This window comes from Arvicanthis niloticus, chromosome 19, assembly GCF_011762505.2.
Source record: "Arvicanthis niloticus isolate mArvNil1 chromosome 19, mArvNil1.pat.X, whole genome shotgun sequence".
In the NCBI taxonomy this organism is placed as follows: Eukaryota; Metazoa; Chordata; class Mammalia; order Rodentia; family Muridae; genus Arvicanthis; species Arvicanthis niloticus.
This window is the reverse complement of record NC_047676.1, coordinates 35,403,940-35,423,479: the sequence shown is the minus strand read 5'-3', so window position 1 is coordinate 35,423,479 and position 19,540 is coordinate 35,403,940. Positions and strand designations below refer to the sequence as shown.

General features: G+C 42.7%; 1 protein-coding gene and 1 long non-coding RNA gene across 5 annotated transcripts in view; one reads left to right on the top strand and one right to left on the bottom strand.

The window, feature by feature from the left end:
* Window positions 1–9,862, bottom strand: part of Nnt (nicotinamide nucleotide transhydrogenase) — a 90,057-nt gene extending 80,195 nt beyond the window's left edge. The window contains exons 1-2 of one of the 4 annotated variants that reach the window (XM_076916191.1): window positions 9,720–9,862; window positions 4,943–5,145 (exon numbers count right to left, since the gene is read on the bottom strand). In XM_076916191.1, the coding sequence (XP_076772306.1) occupies window positions 4,943–5,093 (151 nt within the window). In that variant the 5' untranslated portion in view covers window positions 5,094–5,145; window positions 9,720–9,862. Of the gene's footprint in view, window positions 1–4,942; window positions 5,146–9,262; window positions 9,465–9,585 lie in introns of those variants that run through there. The other 3 variants (XM_034523386.2, XM_034523384.2, XM_034523385.2) reach the window with 3 other exon arrangements.
* A 101-nt stretch (window positions 9,863–9,963) lies between these two features.
* Window positions 9,964–18,675, top strand: LOC143435074 (uncharacterized). Its single transcript, XR_013105047.1, has 3 exons — window positions 9,964–10,171; window positions 10,577–10,728; window positions 18,368–18,675. It is a non-coding gene; the product is annotated as an uncharacterized LOC143435074 (long non-coding RNA).
* Window positions 18,676–19,540: the final 865 nt, after the last annotated feature.

Here is a 19,540-nt window from a genome sequence, read left to right as displayed (position 1 = left end):
GTCACTATGTTTTATCACAGCATCTGAAAAGTAACTAAAACACCTACCCAATCATGGTCTCTCCTAGGAGGTTTGAGTGGAGAAGCCACACAAAGGCTAAGAGAGCAGCTGCTATGGAAGTGATTTGTAAGCATAGCCATGCAATAATCAGCAAGAAGTCAGAGCAGAAGTAGCAGTGGCTACTTAAAGAAAGACCAGCCAGAACTAGGAAACCTGGAATGCATTCCACCTCTCCAAGATAATGAAGAGATTCCTGGGCCCAAGAATCCATACAGTACACCCTCATACGAACTATATATAACCTGATTGTGATTCTGTTCCTTATAACTCAAAAGAAAGCAAGTAACACAAACATCTTTATGCAGAGTTCAGGCTAGCTCTACCGACGGGACACCAGTTTCGTCTGATGCTTTAATCAATATGAAGCCACTATTTTTTTTATCCTTTTTTGGGGGGGCTGGAGGGGAACAGGGATTATTTGTGTAGCCTTAGCTGTCCTGGAACTTGCTTTGTAGACCAGGCTGGCCTCAAACGCACATGATCCACCTGCCTCTGCCTCCAGAATGTTGGGATTAAAGGCGTGTGCCACCACTCCAAGCTATTAATGTATTTTTAGACAGTATGTTTCTACACAGGGCTTACTATATAGTTTAAAAATTCCATTCTTGCCACTGAATATATAATAAAAAAATAAATAAAATTATAAATATGGAGTAACTTTTTGAGACTTTAGACAGATTAAGGCAACTTGAAAATACCAGCACTTGAACATAGTTTTATATTCCCCTATTATTTATACACTAATAATTTACAGTACACCAGAGGCAGACAAATGCTTATTTTCTACCTAAAGAGAGCGAAAACTAGGAGTTTGGCAAATATCAGATCCAAGTGTAAAATGAAGTCACATCTGCACTTCTCTGGAGTTTGCCACTCATCTGAAAACCTCAAATCGAAGCCTTGCATTTCGAAAGCCAACGCAGCTACTAAAGATGACAGAGTTGAGTCAAAAGTATTTAGGGGAGCCAGTAGTGATGGTAGACACCTTTAATCCCAGTTCTCAGGAGGCAGAGGTAGATGGATCTGTGTGATTTCTAGGCCAACCTGGTCTACATAGCAAGTTCCAGGCCAGCCAGGGCTACAAAAAAAAAAAAAAAGTCAACTCTGGTAATTTGAGTATCAAAATTGAATGAATGGGAGCTGGAAGGATGTACTGGTCTCCCAGAAGACCTGGGTTCGATTCCCAGCATCTACATGGTGGATCACAACTGTCTATAACTCCAGCTCCAGGAGGTTCTTCTGGCCTCCATGTGCACCAGGAATATATGAGTGCACAGACATCCATGCAGGGAAAAAAAAAAAAAAAAACAAATTAAAAAAAAACAAATAAAAAAACCCAACAGGCATAAAATAAAGGGAAAATTTTAAAAGAATAATGGAGTGGAACACTTCCAAAGATATTATAACCCATGAGTTCATGTTGATTATTCAAAAAAAAGTACTAAGTATTTTAAAGGGCATGGCTCAACTTAGAACATGCAGCATGATGGGCAGAAGAACAGCTTCCCGAGAACATCCATGCCCCAGTCCCTACCACCTTTGAATCCATCATGCATGGCTCAGGGGAGTTATGATGGCAGATGGACTTAAGGGTTGGTAATCTCTGGGCCTTCAGTAGGAAGAATAGCCCAGGTTATCTGGAGAGCTGCAGGGTAATACAGAGTCCTTACACATGCAGGACAAAGCCAAAGAGTCCTAGTCAAGAGGCAACCTGAGGACGGTACACTGATACTGTCAAGATGGAAAGGGGCCACAATCTGACAGGCAGAGAAGCTCTGCAGCAGCTGAAAGGTTTACAACAACAGTTCTCCCAGGACAAATACAGAACTGCCAGCACTTGGATGGAGGCCTGGTGACAACTCCCTTGGACTTTGACTTCCAGTGGGTAAAAAGCCAGTAGGTTTATGATTATTTATTACATCAGGAATAGGAAATTAACACATAAGGGAACCAAGTGATTATTAACAGAACGAACAAGTAATGGGAAAGAGCATTTATCCCACCTCCCCAGGTCCATTCCAAGGCAAGTGACCAACAGAGAAAATCTGTTTTCTCTATAGAAAAATTCTGGCTGATGAAGGAAGAAAGACTGATGAAATTTCACCGTTCCGAGAGCCCTAATAAAATCACGAGCTTAGTTAATGGGCATCCATCAAATGGCAGAAAGAATCTGAGTTGGAAAAGCTGGTAGGAACTTCATATCAGACAGACCACAAGGACAACACCTACGCTGTCCAAGTGGTCTTCCCGATGCAATACAATAATATACAACACTGCCGTGGGGTGTTCCTGCCAGAAATGTATCCTTAAGCTAATGGAGCCTTCAGGTCTAGCTAAATGTTATAAAATAAATAAATAAATAAATAAATAATAAACAGGGAAAAGAAACTGACTCAGCAGAACCATGATAGGAACTCACTCGGTCAAACGCTGGAAATTCTACTGAGCAACAACTGTATTGCTCAACATGGGAGAAATTAGAGAAGAGCAGCAGAGAATGTAAGTAACCGAGTCGTAAATACCCAGCCAGCATGTCGGAAGCCCTAGGGCTGACTCCCAGTAATGAAAAAAGAAAGAAAAAAAAAAAGTCTCTTAAATATCTAAGTCGGTCAGAATAGAAATGTGTTTAAATGATTGGAAAGACTCCTGTGTTTGGATGCTTGGCCCATAGTGAGTAATACTATTAGGAGGTGTGGCCTTGTTGGAGGAAGTGTGTCACTGTGAGGGCAGGCTTTGGAGTCTCCTTATCTGTTAAAGATTTTTTTTTTTTTTTTTTTTTTTTTTTTTTTTTTTTTTTTAGTCAGTTGAGAAAATAAAAATCAAAAGTTAAACAAGGAAGATTTACACATATTGCTGCAGAGGTCTTTGATGTCCATAGATCTATTCACAAGTTCAATCCTCATGTTGTCAACATGGTCATTTGCCTCTGTCTTATCAATTCTATTACTAGGTAACTGCTTTCCCCGAGCAGATTAAAAGCAAGTTTCTGAAGATAAATGTGGCAGCGATAAGGGAAAGGTACACTGCCAATAGAGATTTGTCACCTGAGAACATGGAACAAGGCTACAAGATCTATTCAAGGTAACGGCTCCTTGGTGACTAGAAAGGAGTCTTTGCAAGCCCTGAGAGGGAAAAGAAACATTCATGGCACCCTTTCATCTTAGGAGCTAAGCACCGTTCTTAGCTGGGCATATTGCCATCTGGACTAAAAACTAAATGTCTAAGTCTTCCTGACAAACGTCCACATGCTTAAGGTCCGGCCAGTGAATGACAGACAGTGTACTAGGATGGTCCTCAGGAAGAACACTAACAGGTGACTCAGCTTAGAAGGTGACCTCTGGAGCCTCTCCTCCTTCTGGCCTGTACCTACAACAGAATCAAGTTGAGATTCCTATCACAGAAGACTGATAGGCCATGGGAAACCTTCACTCTTGCTCAGTATGAGCTGAGAAGACAGTAGTGATTTTGAAGAAAGGACTGGCATGCTCTTACAGTTTTAAAAAAGGGTATTACCATCGCCATGTGACAGACAGACAGCAGGAGGGCAGAGGCTGAAAGCACAGATACTGTTTAGGAAAGTAACACACCACTTGAGTGGCAGATGATGGCTTGAACCAAAGTGACAAGGGTGGAGCTGGAGAGACAGCTCAGTGGTTAAGAGTCATGGCTGCTCTTCCAAAGGGTTCATATTTGGATTCCAGCACTCACATCAGGACATTAACCACAGCCTGGAACTCCAGTTCCAGGGGACCCAACATTGTCTTCTGGTCTTAGAGGGCACTTGCCCACATGTGCACATACACAGAGACAGACAGACTGACAGACAGACACAAAACCAAGCTGAACAGTAGCTGCTAACAACATGTGGGAAGACTAACATCTCTGACCTGAACTGCAACGAGATTGCTTTTTACTAAAGCAAGGAACATTATTATAGATCAGTTAACACACTTCCTTCCTAGGTCCTGAGCAGTGAACACTATCTGGTACAATTCTTCAGTACCTTCTAGAAACAAAGAAAGGGCTGCGAGAAGAAATGGTTACTACAAGCAAAAAGGCTCCCAAATACAATACAACCAGTTAATCTTTTTCCTTTCCCATTATTTTTTAATCTTCTCTGTTAGCAATGGCAATCTAGAATTTCTGTAACTGGAAAATAGGAAAAAGTACTGTTGTGGATTTGATCGAATGCTTGTATTATGTTAATTGGGCTCCCAAAAGTGCACAAGAATTAGCATGTAAGTCGCTGAGGGTCCCTGGTTTTAATTGGTAAATAAAGTTGCTGGTGGCCAATGGCTGGGCAGGGACAGAACTCTAGGCTTCGCAGGCAAGGGGACCAAGAGAGGAAGATGGATTTAGAACCACCATGCCAGGAAAGGAGTAAGGTCCAGACCTGACAGCTGCAGAAGAGAGAGCATACAAATCATGGAAGAGCCAGGGAAAAGTACACTCCCCACCCCCACCCCCACCCCCACTGAGTCTAGGAAAACAATGATAGAATATAGATTTTAGTAAATAATAATTTGGGAATATGGGAGGGAAGCAGTGTTAGCCATGTGGGGGTTTGGGAGTGGCTCAGCCATTGAGCTGTTTAAGGCATGCTAAAACATAAAGCTGAATGTGTATGTCTTTCATTGGAGAACATAAAACATTGGGGCGCCGGCAGCGAGGAACACAGGGCTGCTGCTGCCGCCACCACTGGGTTGATTAGAAAAGAGACTAATAACCAACTACAACAAAACACTCCTTTGGGTTTTTGTTGCTGTTGATGTTTGTTGTTTTCTGTTTAAAATGACCACTCATAAACGCCAGGCTATAAAACTTAATGTGTTTTCTTTGCATGTATCAAAGGCCTGAAGCACATGGTGAAGTTAAGTTTTACCTGGTTTTACCGGGGATTTACACCACAGTGCCTGGTGAGTACGAAACGTTCGTAAAAAGTCTTTCTTCCCAGGTAGAACTTTACAGAACCCCAAGTTGCTAAGGAAAGGACATGAGGAGCCAGTCACAGCCGATTTCAGTAGATGTGCCATGTTGCTTTACACTCCCAACGTTTCGAATCCCCAATTCCTTGAAGGTGGATTACTAAAAAACGAAAGAGAAGAACATGATTATATGTCAAGAAAAAAGTTACCTTGTCATTTGAGCATAAAAAAAAAGCATATAAATTGTCCATCTTAAGGGTCTGCTTCTGGAATACATTTGGATGCTACAAAGAATTTAGTTGTCAAGTCTTTTGCTTGTGGACAACACTTCAAAAATCTGTTTCCAATTAAAACATTTAAAACTCGAAATCCATTTTCTACATAGAACTGGGATTATAAACTCAACATTCAATTCCAGGCGTGAGTCACTCAAGTGTGTGTGTGTGTGTGTGTGTGTGTGTGTGTGTGTGTGTGTATCTAAAGAGCTTGTATATATACACCTATACAGACAAACCACATCTTGCACTAAAGTTATCCTCTAAGTCAACGTATTTGTCAAAAAGGTGTATATATAATCAAAGTTACATTTGGATTTCCATTAAGTTATCTAAAAATAGTTGGGCACTAGGTCATACAAAACACATTGCTATGCTTAGCTCTTCCAGTGAGATCTCCTGATCCATGCCTAAATGAACAGGAGATTCATGTTGACCGCTCAAGAAAATAAATACACATAAAATAATATAGAATGAAAGAAGGAAAGAAAGGCGAGAGAGAGAGAGCGCGAGAGAGAGCTCCATAATATCTTTACTAATTCAGTCTGTGCTTACAGATATAGGTATAACTGAACTCTTTTGAACCCAGATCTCAACAGTGGCCAGTATAATTTGCAAGTGTTTCATAATAAAGTTTATTTCACCAAAACATGGCCACTTATTGATGACTCTAGCAGGACTGAGTGAAGTATCACTTTGTTGATTCTTCAGCTACCTTTGCCCTCTTTGGCAGATCCCCATGGATGCACAGCAAGCACGCCTACATGTCCCATGTTCCTCTGCTGAATTCCCATGTTCCTCAGCATTTCCCGTTGCTTAGAGAATGAGAAGAAGCAGAGGCTCTGAGATGTATCAGTCAAACCTGGCTAGCATTACCCACTATGCCTAAAGGCACACACCCATGAGTTGGACTCTCTCACAGGGACAAGTATCACACCCAAGCACGTTCTACAACCACTCTTCCAGGCACCAGAGAAGCGTTTAGCTAATTTCAAATCTCAAAGCCGTTACTATAACTTCCTAAATAAACTTTAAAACGCCGAGAAGGAACATCAACGATAGGAATTATCAATCCAGGAGTTGCCTATTCATTAGATGTCCTTTAATCCAACAAAGGTGGCCCAAGGACAGAATCTCAGAGGCCCTTTCTCTTCTTGGGTCACGCCAGCTCCCTGCAACCACCGTTCCCAGTGAGTTGGTAAAGCTTCCTCAGACCTCATCAGTAAATAAATGAAGCTGGCCCAAATGGAGCCCTGCATTGCCCAAGTCCGCCACTTCCTGATTGTTTAACCTGGTAACAAACAACAGCTTGCTTCGGTCTTTTTAGACTCTAGAAAATCCATGGTTGTCTTGCCTACTTGGAAAATAATAATTCGATGTAGTGCAGATCTCTAATAGGGGCACCATATATCAGAAGCCCAATCTAAAAATAAAATTTAAAAATAAAACGACTTTATTAGGCATTAAACACACAAAGGTCAGGATGTTTACTGGCAGGAAAAGTCCAGTACACTTGCCCTACTTTAAATCTAAATGGTTCTGAAAGGTATTCAGAAAATATCCCACCCATTGACTAGTCCGTGCTTACTCCAACAGAGTTACATTTCCCCCCCATTTCTTCACTTCGAAATTCTCTATGCACTTCCAGGCACTTCTCAAGCCTTGAATCAATAATGAATAAAAAATAATTTTGCAACCGCAAGTTTAAAAGAACAAAGTGCCTGTTTCAGCATGGCATTGATTAAGCCACTTGATGTAAGTTATAAGGATAAGTTCCCCCCCACCCCATTGGTGTATGTGATGCCAACTACAGTATCCAGAGCCTACATCCTCAGTCTTCCCCAATGTTAAAACCCTCTAGAGCAGTGGTTCTTAACCTGTAGATCAAAACCCCTTTGGGGGGGTCAAATGACCTTTTCACAAGGGCATCATATCAGATATCCTGCATGGCAGATATTTACATTACAATTCAGAGCAGTAGCAAAAATACAGTTTTGTGTAGCAACAAAAATACTTTTACGGTTGGGGGTCACCACAACATGAGGAAAATGTTAAAGGGTCCGCAGCATTAGGAAGGTTGAAAACCGCTGCTCTAGAGTCTAAGGCAAGCATCTGACCTAGCAAAAGAAGACAGGTGCTGGGCAGTGGTGGTGCACACCTTTAATCTCAGCACTTGGGAGGCAGAGGCAGGTGGATTTCTGAGTTCGAGGCCAGCCTGGTCTACAGAGTGAGTTCCAGGACAGCCAGGGCTACACAGAGAAACCCTGTCTCAAAAAACCAAAAGAACCAAAAAAAAAAAAAAAAAAAAAAAAAAATATATATATATATATATATATATATATATATATATATATAATATACACTGGGTTGGAATCGTCTTCTCTAGTTTATTATAGGTGTGTCCTTCTCAAATCACCCACCTTCTTTGTACCTGATTTCCTTATCTTTAAGGTCAGAATAATAGTAAAAACCTACCTCATAAAGTTCTGAAGATTAAAGTAGCAAAGTGCCCTGATCTTTGGTTTGTAGAGAGGATCAAAGAACACAAGATCCTGGTGGGTTACTCCAATTGCTTTGTTATTTTTCTTGGCCCAGTGCTTTGCATTACCCAGAGTAAAGTCAGTTAATACTTTCTGACTGAACACTTAAATGCCTGGGGCTGGGTATCCTGAGGCCATTCCACAATACACTTCTGAAACAGAGTTTTCAGACTTTTCCTTTGAAAACAAAAATTTTGCATAGCCTTGTAGAAAACTGACCCTATAGGCAAAAATAAACTGTTCGATGATACTAGAATAATCCTACACTGCCCCTTCAATAAACAAACAAAAACAAAAAAAAAAAAAAAAAAGAAAGAAAGAAAGAAAATGGAGCCGCGGTGGGAGGTCATAGTTGTAAATGCCAGCACTGGGAAGGCAGGGGGAGCAACTCAAGTTCAAAGCCAGTCTGGGCTACACATAGAAGTTCAAGCCAGCCAAGGCTACAGACCGAGATCTTCCTCGTCTCGAAATAAAAAAATAAAATAAGAATAATAAAGTAAGAAAGGAAAAATAACCAATATTTGCCCAAAAAAGGGGGTGCAGAGGGCAAGTAAGCCCCATGCCTCCCAAGTTTTCTAGTGACTGCACACTACCGCAGGACAAATAAAGGGCACCTGCAAGCATAAACAAAGTCATGCTTTTAAAAGCTAGGCATACCAACAAGGACACAATACCCTATCCTGGCAGGCAGCGTGACCTCACCCAAAGCCACTGGTGCCATGGCCCCTGTCACAGGTGCTGCCCCTCCCACAGCAACCAAACTGCCACCGGCTGGCACGTGCAGAGGGACCGCTATTTATAACCTCTTGTGGAAGCCCATTGGCCCTGGCTACATAGTAATTATTGTGCCTCTCAAGTTTGAACCAGCTCTACCCGGGCCTACACCGCGACCTCCAATCCAGTCCTACACCGCGACCTCCAATCCAGCCCACGCAGACTCACCAATCCAAACCCCTTTCTCAGTGTTCAGAAACTGTCACCCAGTCAGCCCTGACCTACAGTCATCTTTTCCTGTACACCCAACTGGACACCCTGCCTGAACACTACCCTCAAGGTTCAAGTACAACTTAGGAGTGCCCAGCTGTCATTCTTCTAGGCACACCATTCATCGAAAGTCCTCTATGACCTCTCTTCCAGTCCCTCTAAGGGCCAAAATGACTACATACAACTTTTGTAGTCCTTGCCCCCACTCACACCCCAGGATCCAAGATCTGCACCTGCACAGCTGTCACTTAGTTACTTTGTCCTCTGCTGGGACCTCGTTCCCACCTCCACCCTCTCACTCCATTCCATGTCACCCCAATAGAACGCACACACAAAAAAAAAGGGCTCCGAAGCACACCGTATTCCTTCTCCGTCTGTCTCCTGCAGGAGCCTCTGCACCCCATTTGCTAGAAACTGACGACCCCGCCCCCTGCTGCTCTCTCTCGTGTCCCCTTCGCCCCGGGACCAGGGGTCCCACCTTTTCCAGCAGCCCCCAAGCGCCGCAGGGCGGGTTTGCTCACCCAGACCAGCAGATGGGACAGGTGGCGACCCCGGGCTGTGAGCAAACGCCACGCCGCGCTGGCAGACCCGGGCTTGGCCCGCGGCGCTGTGCCTCCAACCCGGAAGAACAGCCCCAACCCTGAGGCAGCGGCAACGACCACGTGACACAGCGCTGCCCAGACCCGGACCCGCGCCCCCTTTCGGCACCCCCTCTCCACCTCCCCCTGCCTCCTGCCAAGCCCGCTTCGCCAGATCGCCAGTCTGCAAAGGAGAAAGAGACTCCACCAAATGCATCCTTACAGCGCAGCAGCTGGTCCGCGACAAAGGGTCCTTCCTCTCCCGGTGGCCGCTGAAGCCCCTTTGTCTCTATCGGGGGCCCCAGGCCCGCAGCCCCGCCCCCTTGCTCTTGCTCAATTGGTCTCTGTCAATCAAACCTGGTGTCAAGCACTGCAACTCAAGTTTTTAGGAATTCCTTCCTCTTCTTCCCCCAGGAGACGAAGTTACAAAGTGTGATTTCCCCACCGGTCTCCCAGCAGAGCAAATAAATGGATACTGTAACTCCACTCTTGGGGCCTGACTTTTCTAGCTCTCTAGGAAAAAAAATCCAAACTTCTGTAACTGGAGAAGACCTAGGCGGGAGGAAGCCGAGGGCGGGAACGGGGGCGTTGTTTTTCCATTCTGGACGGGGGTGGGGTTAAATTCCTCCCAAACGAAGTCAAGGCCTGAAAATGAACACACACATGTGCATATTTGGCTTCAACAGTGAAGCTAGCCAAGAGGAAACCCTGCGTTATTAACATAGGCAGCGTCTGGAATGTACCGGTAGTTGAAGTCCTTGTCAACGTTCCTAATTAAGGGAAATCAAAACAAAATGACCTAGTTAGTGGTGAGTGATTAGATTCTGTTACTTGCTCTGCAGGTGCATTCTGATTAAACTTACCCAACGCTGAATCTAAAGGAAATGTCAGTGTAAAATTGTTGTTGTTTATTTGTTAGCTTGTTTGTTTGTTTTTAATTCAACTGAAATATTTTAACAGGCAGAAAAAAACAGGCATTCAGTATCTTTTAAAAATAAATGAACCGTGGTGCATGCCTTTAATCCCAGCACTTGGGAGGCAGAGGCAGGCGGATTTCTGAGTTCGAGGCCAGCCTGGTCTACAGAGTGAGTCCAGGACAGCCAGGGCTACACAGAGAAACCCTGTCTCGAAAAACCAAAATAAATAAATAAATAAATAAAATAAATGAACCACAGAGAACCCCTTATTTAGAGAATGCTTTGTGTTTTATACAGTAGAAAGGGCCATTGGGCTAATGGACTCCGCACAGCAATCTAGAGTAAACTCTTCCGGTGACGGGAGAACTAGAAGGCAGGAAAGGACTCAGACGGGTGTTTTAAAATAATAATCGTAAATCAACACATAGAGATACGGCAGGTACAGTGAGGTAAGTCCATAAACATTTAAAACTCTTTTGTGCCGGGGACTGGGTGGTACGGTGTTCGTGCGCAAGGCTCTTCTACAATCAAGAAGTCTAGCCTCGAAGGCCATCTGCCTTCACACTCTGTTTTATGTTTCCCAATGCCTTCTTTCTTAGTGTTGTTTCTGCTACTACCCCTCCCTTTATTTTGATTAGCGTTCCCCTGTCCTGTTTTTCCTCCATCTCCTATCTCTCTAATGGAACTGTTCCACATCCAACATTCCCCCACCTTCATTTTTCCACAATGTTCTCCCATCCCTCCTTCCTTATGGGAACTCTCCACCCCGCTGGTTTTCTTCTGGTTTCCTGAGGTACTCCAAATACACAAAGCTAATGAACTGAAGTTACCTTGCTACTGTATAACACTTCCAGTTTCACCCATTTAACTGCAAGCTTCATAATTTCATTTTCCTTAATAGCTGAATAAAATGACACTCCGCACATGTCCCACCCTTTCATTATCCATTCAGTAGTCAAGGCACATCTAGACCGATCCCACTTTCTAGCTATTGTGTATAGTTCAGCAGTGAACCTGGATGTACAAGTGAGTGTCCCTGTAGGAGGATATAGATTCCTTGGTGTCTTAGCCGGTGTTCTATTGCTGTGACCACGGCAACATTTATAAGAGAAAACATTTAATTAGGGCTGGCTTACAGTTCCAGAAGTTTAGTTATTGTCATCATGGAGGGGAGCATGGTGGCAGGCAGGCAGAAGTAGCTGAGAGTTCTCATCTGGATTGGCAGACAGCGGAAGAGCCAGACACTGGGTCTGAGTTGAGCTTTTGAATCCCCAAAGCCCACTCCTAGTGACACCTACTCCAAGAAGGCCACACCCCCTAATCCCTCTCAAGTAACTGGACTCCCTTATCCAAACACACAGCATTCAAACACATGAGGCTATAGAGATCATTTCTATTCAAAACAACACACTTAGGATACATGGCCATAAGTGGTATGGCCAGGTCATACTTTGAGGTGTTTGGAGGAACCTCCAGACTGATTTCTAAAGTGGCCGTACTAGCTTACACTCCCATCAGCAGTGTATGAGGGTTCCCATTTCCCCACATCCAGGTCAGCATCGGTTACATGAGGATACACAAAATTTAAATCCTGTCAAATGTAGAAGACTTTTAGGCCAACCAAGGTTTAAAGATAAGTGTTATCTTCTAGAAAATTCATCAGGTTCAACAACTGTAACGTACCATTACCATCAGCTTTAAAGCCGGAAAACCAAAGAGGTAACTAATAGTCAAAAATTAAAGTGTGAACTGAAGTTGAGAAGATGTGCTACTAACGGTTGGTTGTGGGTTGTCCTGGTGCCATTTGTATTTTGATGTTACTTCTGCTTACTCCAGAGATGCTGGAGTAGATGAAGAGTAAATCACATGTATTCACGTGATTTCACTGAACCTTCTCCCCATTCTGACTGGTCAAATAAAGGCTAAAGCCTATGATTGGACAGGGAGGGAAAGGTGGGACTGGGGGTCTCAGAAGGAGATAAGAGGAGGAAGAGAGAGGAGAGAGGAAGAGGAGATGGAAGCCAATATGGAACAGAACCACATGGCTGGAGAAGATGCAAGTAGCAAGGAGTCTCATTGCAGGGGAATAAATTAGTATAGTGATAGATTTGCCCAATCTAGGCATATAGCTTATAAATATATTAGCTAGGTTGTGTGTGTTTTTATATGGGCTTATTGGGGTAAGTAATTATCACAACAATTAAACATTGACCTGTAAGCCCAGTCTGGGGTGCATAAGACCCTGTCTGAAAAAAGAAATTAAACAGATTTCCATCACAGTTATTGTATTTTTGTCAGTACTTTACTATTTCAAGCTTTCCTTTTATAAACAAGTAGTTAATGGGTAGGCATGGTTCACACCTGTAATCCCGGCAGTTGGGAGGCTGAGGCAAACGGATTGCCTGAGTTCAAAGTCAGCTTGAGCTACATAATGACTATTGGGTTAGCCAGCAAGAACTGCCTCAAAAACAAAAACGAATAGAACAAAAGAACAAAAACCAGTGGTTATTATTCTTGGCTAATTGAAAGGCTCCATCAGATAAGAGTCTTAGTTGGTGAAATCTAACAATCATGCCCGTGGCAAGTTATACAAGAACTATCCTTATGACTGGGAGTGTAGCTCAGAGGCAAGATGTTGAGGTTAACTCAATTTTTAGGATGACCAATCAAAAGTGTTTGATTTCAGGAAATAAATATGTTAATGAGCTAAGTGAGCTGATGCTCATCAATATTGACTGGAAGAAAACTGACACTAGACAGCCAACACAATGTCAACTGGCAATTCGATCTTTTTAAATAAAAGCACTTGAAGGGGTTTGCAGCGCCATAGGAGGAAGAAACAATATGAACCAACCAGACCCCCCGAGCTCCCAGGGACTAAACCACCAACCAAAGAGTACACATGGAGTGACCCATGGCTCCAGCTGCATATGTAGCAGAGGATGGCTTTGCCGGACATCAATGGGAGGAGAGGCCCTTGGTCCTGTGAAGGCTTGATGCCCTGATGTAGGGGAATGCCAGGACGGGGAAGTGGGAGTTGGTGGGTGGGTGTGTGGAGGAAACACCCTCATAGAAGCAGGGGGAGGTGCGATGGGATAGGGGGTTCTCGGAGGGGAAACCAGAAAGGGGGATAACATTTGAAATGTAAATAAGAAAAATATCTAATTAAAAAAAGAAGAAAGAAAGAAAGAAAGAAAGAAAGAAAGAAAGAAAGAAAGAAAGAAAGAAAGAAAAGCACTTGTATTGGGAATTACTGTGAGTATCTACCAACCTAACTTTAGCTGGTACAGTGGCATCTGCTCCTGGGGAGGCTGAGGAGCCTAGGAGTTGGAGACCAGCCAGATCAACATAGCATGGCTGCACCTCTTAAACTAATTCAGCATACTGTGTGGTAAGTGCTAATTATAAAAAATCTTTATCAATATAAAGATACATAGTATCTTTGGGGATCTGGGGAAACAGTAAAGGCTAGAGACTCCACTAGCATCCTAAGGAAAAATGACCATGAGGGAGTTCAAGCTAGGCCACCCCAAAATACTCCTTTAACACATTTAAAGATTGCTCTTCAGGGAGACTGCAGAGAGTAACTGAAAAGCTGCCCCTTTGGGGTTAGTTTGCATCTGTGGTCAGAGTAAACAGCAGATGCTTGCTGGCTTTCCCTAAGCACCACATACCAAAGACCTTTTCATAGGAGGAAGAAACTGAGGATCTGACACTGGCCCAGGGAGAGAATGACAAACGTGGCCTTCTGAAGACAGACTGTTACCTTGGAAACTTTATCAGCCTGCTAACATGACCTTTAGTTAGGGGCATTTTTCTGCCTTTGCTCAAAATGCTACTTAAGCTTTGATTCTTCTGCCTTTGAGTTTCATTCAGACTCATAGCATATGCCTTCAAAACCATAACAATGCCTTTAAAAAGCAAAGAGGCCTCAAGATGGGCATGGTGACTCACACCTGAAATCCTGCAGCAGAAGGACTCCTGTGAGTTCCAGGCTAGCTGGAGTGACAGCATAAAAGCTTGCCTCAAAGATAGATAGATAGATAGACAGGCAGGCAGGCAGGCAGGCAGACAGACAGACAGACAGACAAACAGACAGTAGAAAGAAAACGACAATAATTTCAAATGGTAGGGAAGAGACTAAACATACAGCTCTATATAGTTCAGCACTTATACTTCTGAGCATTTATTCCAGAGAAATAGGAATTCATTCTCTCACCAAAACCTAAACATGAAGATCAGTAATAATTTAATCTAAATGTTCCTGCTGAATAGTGACTGGCTAAATGGACTGTTAGCTTAGAGGTCATTGTATATGACTACTGCGAAATATCACTGAAAAAAGAGAAGGAAAAAACAATGCATACAACTTGGATGAATTTCAATTATGGTAAAGGAAAGCCAATCTCAAAGGGATCCCATCACTGCAACGGTTTTAAAAATACAAAATTGTGGAAATTCAGAGTAGATGCATGGTTAGCAGGGTTTAAAGAAGAGGTGGGAATTTCTCGCGAAATAGATGTGACTGTGAGCAGGTAACTGAGGGCCCCCTGTGGCTGTAGGGATGTCCTGTGGTTTTATAACGGTCCATGATTTGTGAAGAATAATACCCCAGACTCAAATAGAATGTAAATTTGAAGAGTGTCTTATTCTGCAAAAGTCCAGCATGCTGGGGGTCTCCCATTACTGAGATAGAGAGACAACCAAGTGAGCTTGCAGGCCTGATTTGAAACACATTAGAGGAATTCTGGGGTAGGTGACCTCTATCTTAATCTGTTGCATACATTCTCTATGGACTTTCCATTACCAGCTCATAGGGGCTGGAAACTTGCTGGAAAGGTCTGAAACTGTTGCAGAAGAAGTCTGAAAACTTCTGAAAACTTCTGCTGACCCATTGTCCTTGCCTCAGGGTAGGCAGCTTCTGATGGCAGGGTAGTTTTCTGACTAGCCACCTGAAACCTGGGTTGTTGGGTTTTTTTTGTTTGTTTGTTTTTGTTTTTTCTAGTAACTGACTTCCCTGGACTTGCCAAGTTCTTAGGCCTAGTCTCTTATACTGCCCATTTAAAGCCTGTATGAAACTCTCCTATAACTTTGCCAGATGCTAATATTGAGAGATGCTAAGAAACAAGGGCATAGATTTTCTTTTTTAAACTGCACAACTGCATAAGAATCTATGACTACCTCAAAGTAAGATGCTTAATTAAAAGGCTACGCTTAGAAGGTATAGTTAAATACTAATGGTAGAATCTAGGAAGAAGGACATATGAACCTATGATTTTTTTTTTTAATTTGCTGAATTCTTACATAGTCTCTTAGTAAAGTTAGCAAAAAATATATTAACTCTTATACTTATTCTGAGACTAAATTCCAAAGTGTCTCATAATTCAAGGGATAAATATAACATAACAAAATTATTCCAAGTATTCAAAAGTGCCTCTTTACCTGTGGCTTAATTTGTTAATTTGTGGTTTCTTATCTGTGAGGCTTTTCAGAAGTAGTATAAGGAAACATTGCTGGCTCAGGAAGCCATCCTGAGCTCAGAGACAAGGATTTTTACAACCCTCTGCCTTCCACCCCATCTTTATTCAGTGTTTCCAAAGTTTATTTGTCCCAGTAATGGTCAAATTCCTCTCCCTGCAGGTCTTTTTCTCTACCTAGTGGTCAAGGTTCATTCTCTAAGGATTACATGCCTCAAGCATTCCACACTAAATAACGTCAACTGCTACATCCTCCTGCTTCTGGTTAGGGGGTCAGGATCATCCTCTGTTGTCTCTAGCTTTTGAGGAGGGAACAAAGTGCCGTGGCTTATGGCATTAACTCAACTGTTTTTAAATAGTTCGGGGGTGGGGATAACTACTTTTAGAGGCTTAAACCTCAGAAATCTGAAATTTACTTACAGGCCCATATCGATTGTTAGAAATGTTGTGTTTCCTAATCTCTACGATAGGTATAAGAATATAAAAGCATAAGCCATTGTTGTGGTTTGAAGATGAAGCACCACTCTCAAAAAAGCTTGTGTACTGAAGGCCTGGTCCTCACCTGGGTGCCATATTAAAAGGTCATAAAGTATGCTAACTTCATCAGTGGGTTAATCCACTGATAAGTCCAAACTGAATGAGTTGCTAAGAGGCAGGGAAGAGGTGGATCTTTTGGAAGGATGCCCTTGAAGGTTACGTCTTGTCTCAGGGCCCTTTGTGTCTTTATCTTTGCTTCCCAAGGACTATGAGATAAGAAGTTTTGTTCTTGCATGATGCAGGAACAATAGAGGCAAGAGCCCGCAGACTGATACCTCTGGAACTGTAATCCAAAATAAATCTTTCCTCCCTTAATTTGATTTATTCATGTACCTTTGACAGTAATGAAAAGCTGGCCAGCACAGGCATCATCTCACAGGACAGAAGAATAACAGCTATATGATGCTTAAAAGTTTACACAACAGTGTGACATGTATTACTGCCGTATTATTTTTCTATTGCTAGGAAGGGACACTGTGACCAAGGAAACTTACAGAAAAGTTTATAGTGGCTTACAGTTTTAGAGGGTGAGTCCATGACCATCATGGCCAAGAGCACAGCAGCAGGCAGGCAGTCATGGCACTGGAGCAGTAGCCGGGAGCTTATATCCTTATCCTCTAGTAGGAGGCAGAGAGAGCTAACTGTGAATTGCATGGGCTTTTGAATCCTCAAAGCCGGGCTGGAGAGATGATGGCTCTGTGGATAAGAACACTGACTGTTCTTCCAGGGGTCCTGAGTTCAATTCCCAGCAACCACGGGGTTGCTCACAACCATCTGTAATGGAATCTGATGCCCTCTACTGGTACTGTCTGAATATAGCTACAGTGTACTCATATACACAAAATAAATCTTAAACAAATAAACAAACAAAAACAGAAAGAAACCTCAAAGCCCTCCCACCAGTAACACAACTCCTCCAACAAGGCCACACCTCCTAATCCTTCCCAAAAAGTTCCACCAACTGGGAAGCATTCAAATATATGAGTCTATAGGGGCAACTCATTCAAATTCATTTGATTATTTCAGTGACTATAAAATCAGTATTGCTATTTTAAGAAAAAGAAATTATGGCCTGATGTACCTAAGGCAGTGGTTCTCAACCCTTTGGAGAAGGGGGAGGTGAGTCACATATCAGATACTCTGCATATCAGATATTTGCATTACAGTTCATAAAGTAGCAAAATTACAGCTATGAGGTACTGATTTTAACGAACTAATGTTATGTTTAGGGGTCACCACAACCTGAGGAACTGTATTAAATGGTTGCAGCATTAGGAAGGTTGAGAACCACTGCTCTAAAGTCACGACCTCAAAAAAAAAAAAAAAAAAGAGAGAGAGAGAGAGACTTAAATGTAGGTCTTTAGTTCCAAGTTTGCTGATCCCTGGTAGGAAAATCTATTCCAGAGAGAGTTGAGGTTTGAATGAGAAAATAAACACTAACCCATCATTTCATATGAATTAGGACCTTCTCACAGAAGACTTAATAAGCCACACAAGGTTGAGGTGGGTGTCTGCCCCTTGAAATCCCAATTTGGCCATTTATTTTAATGTTTATAACTCTGTATCTCACTCTAGTCAGACTGCCAAAGCAAAACATCAGCTGAGTGGTTTATATTCAATGGAAATGAATGGCTCAGTTGTGCAGGCTGCGGAGTCCAAGGTCAAGGCACAGGTAGATGTGTTTGGTGCCCGATGAGAGATGTGTGTTTCCTCATAGAGAACTATAATTTCACATGGCTGAAGGAGCAAAAGTCTCTTCTTTTGGCTCTTTTATAAGGGCATTAATCCTACTCATGAACCCTTATGACTTAATCACCACCCCCAAAACACCATTCCTTAAAATTATTAATATTTCAATATACTGAGGTGTGGTCTGTATAAACTTCTAGCATCTAATCTCAGCTTGGCCTTAGCGGCAGCCAGTAATTCTCCTGGAGCACTTCCTTTCCTAATCAGCTTCCTTTCCCAGAGTAGCTTCTCTGGCCTCCTTCCCCTCCTGCTGGCGTTATCTTCTTCATTTATCATCATTCCATTCATGTTCATCCATTCATTTCTTGGTACCTTGCCTTTACAGCTTCCATGGATCTGTACCTTGCCTCTGTAGCTCATGTCAACCTAGCAGCTAGGCTCAACCCTGTGATCCATCCTACAGCCTCCGCAGCTCAGAACCTCCAGCCGCTCTCCAACAGGGTTCATTAATACCTAAACACTGCAGCTAGGACTCTCTGCATCTCCAACAGCTGGCTGTCTTCTCCAGTGAGGTCACTGAACTCCAACAATGCTGTGGCCAATGGTCAGCTCTCATGGGAAATCAGGAATACTTTGCAAATTGCAGCCAAAGAAACCAAGGCAGCTTGTGGATTTATTGTTATTTAATAAATTTAATAAATAATTGTTATTTAAAGCATTGTGGAAAGATATAAACGTGTCTGACTTTGTTTCTTACATAGTGCAGGAAGGGTATAAATATTGTCTACACTGCACTATGATTATGTATCTGTCTGATTTCTGCACTTAGATGCAAGTTCCTTGATGGCTTCCATTTTGTCTTACTCACTGACACGCTATCTACACCTAAAAGAATGTCTGGCTTCATTATGCAGTCAGTCCACAGATACTTCTTTTATTTTTTCTTCCCCTTCCCTTCTCCCTCGTGCTCCTGCACCACTTGTTCCAGCCCTGCTTGCTCCGGCCCAAAGGTTTGTTTATTTATTTATTATATGTAAGTTCACTGTAGCTGTCTTCAGACACCCCATAAGAGGACATCAGACCTCATTACAAATGGTTGTGAGGCACCATGCGGTTGCTGGGATTTGAACTCAGGACCTCTGGAAGGGCAGTCGATGCTCTTAACCACCATCTGAGCCATCTCTCCAGCCCCACAGATACTTCTTAAACCTAAGAAAACAAGTGAGCATATTATGCTAGCTAAGATAGAAGCAAAGGGGGCTGGATTTATGTCTCCGCAGTTAAGAGAACTGGCTGCTCTTTCAGAGACCCAGCATTTAATTCCCAGCATCCACATGGTAGCTCATACTCTGTAACTTCAGTTCCTAGGGATCTCAACCCTGTTTAGGGCCTCTGGCAGCACTAGGCACGCAAGTGGTACGTGATAGACATGCAGGCTAAACACCCATTCACATTTTAAATGATTTATTTATTTTTATTCTATGTGCATGGGTGTTTTTCCTGCATGTATGTCTATGTGATGATGTCATATAGAATTACAGATAGTTGTAAGCTGCCA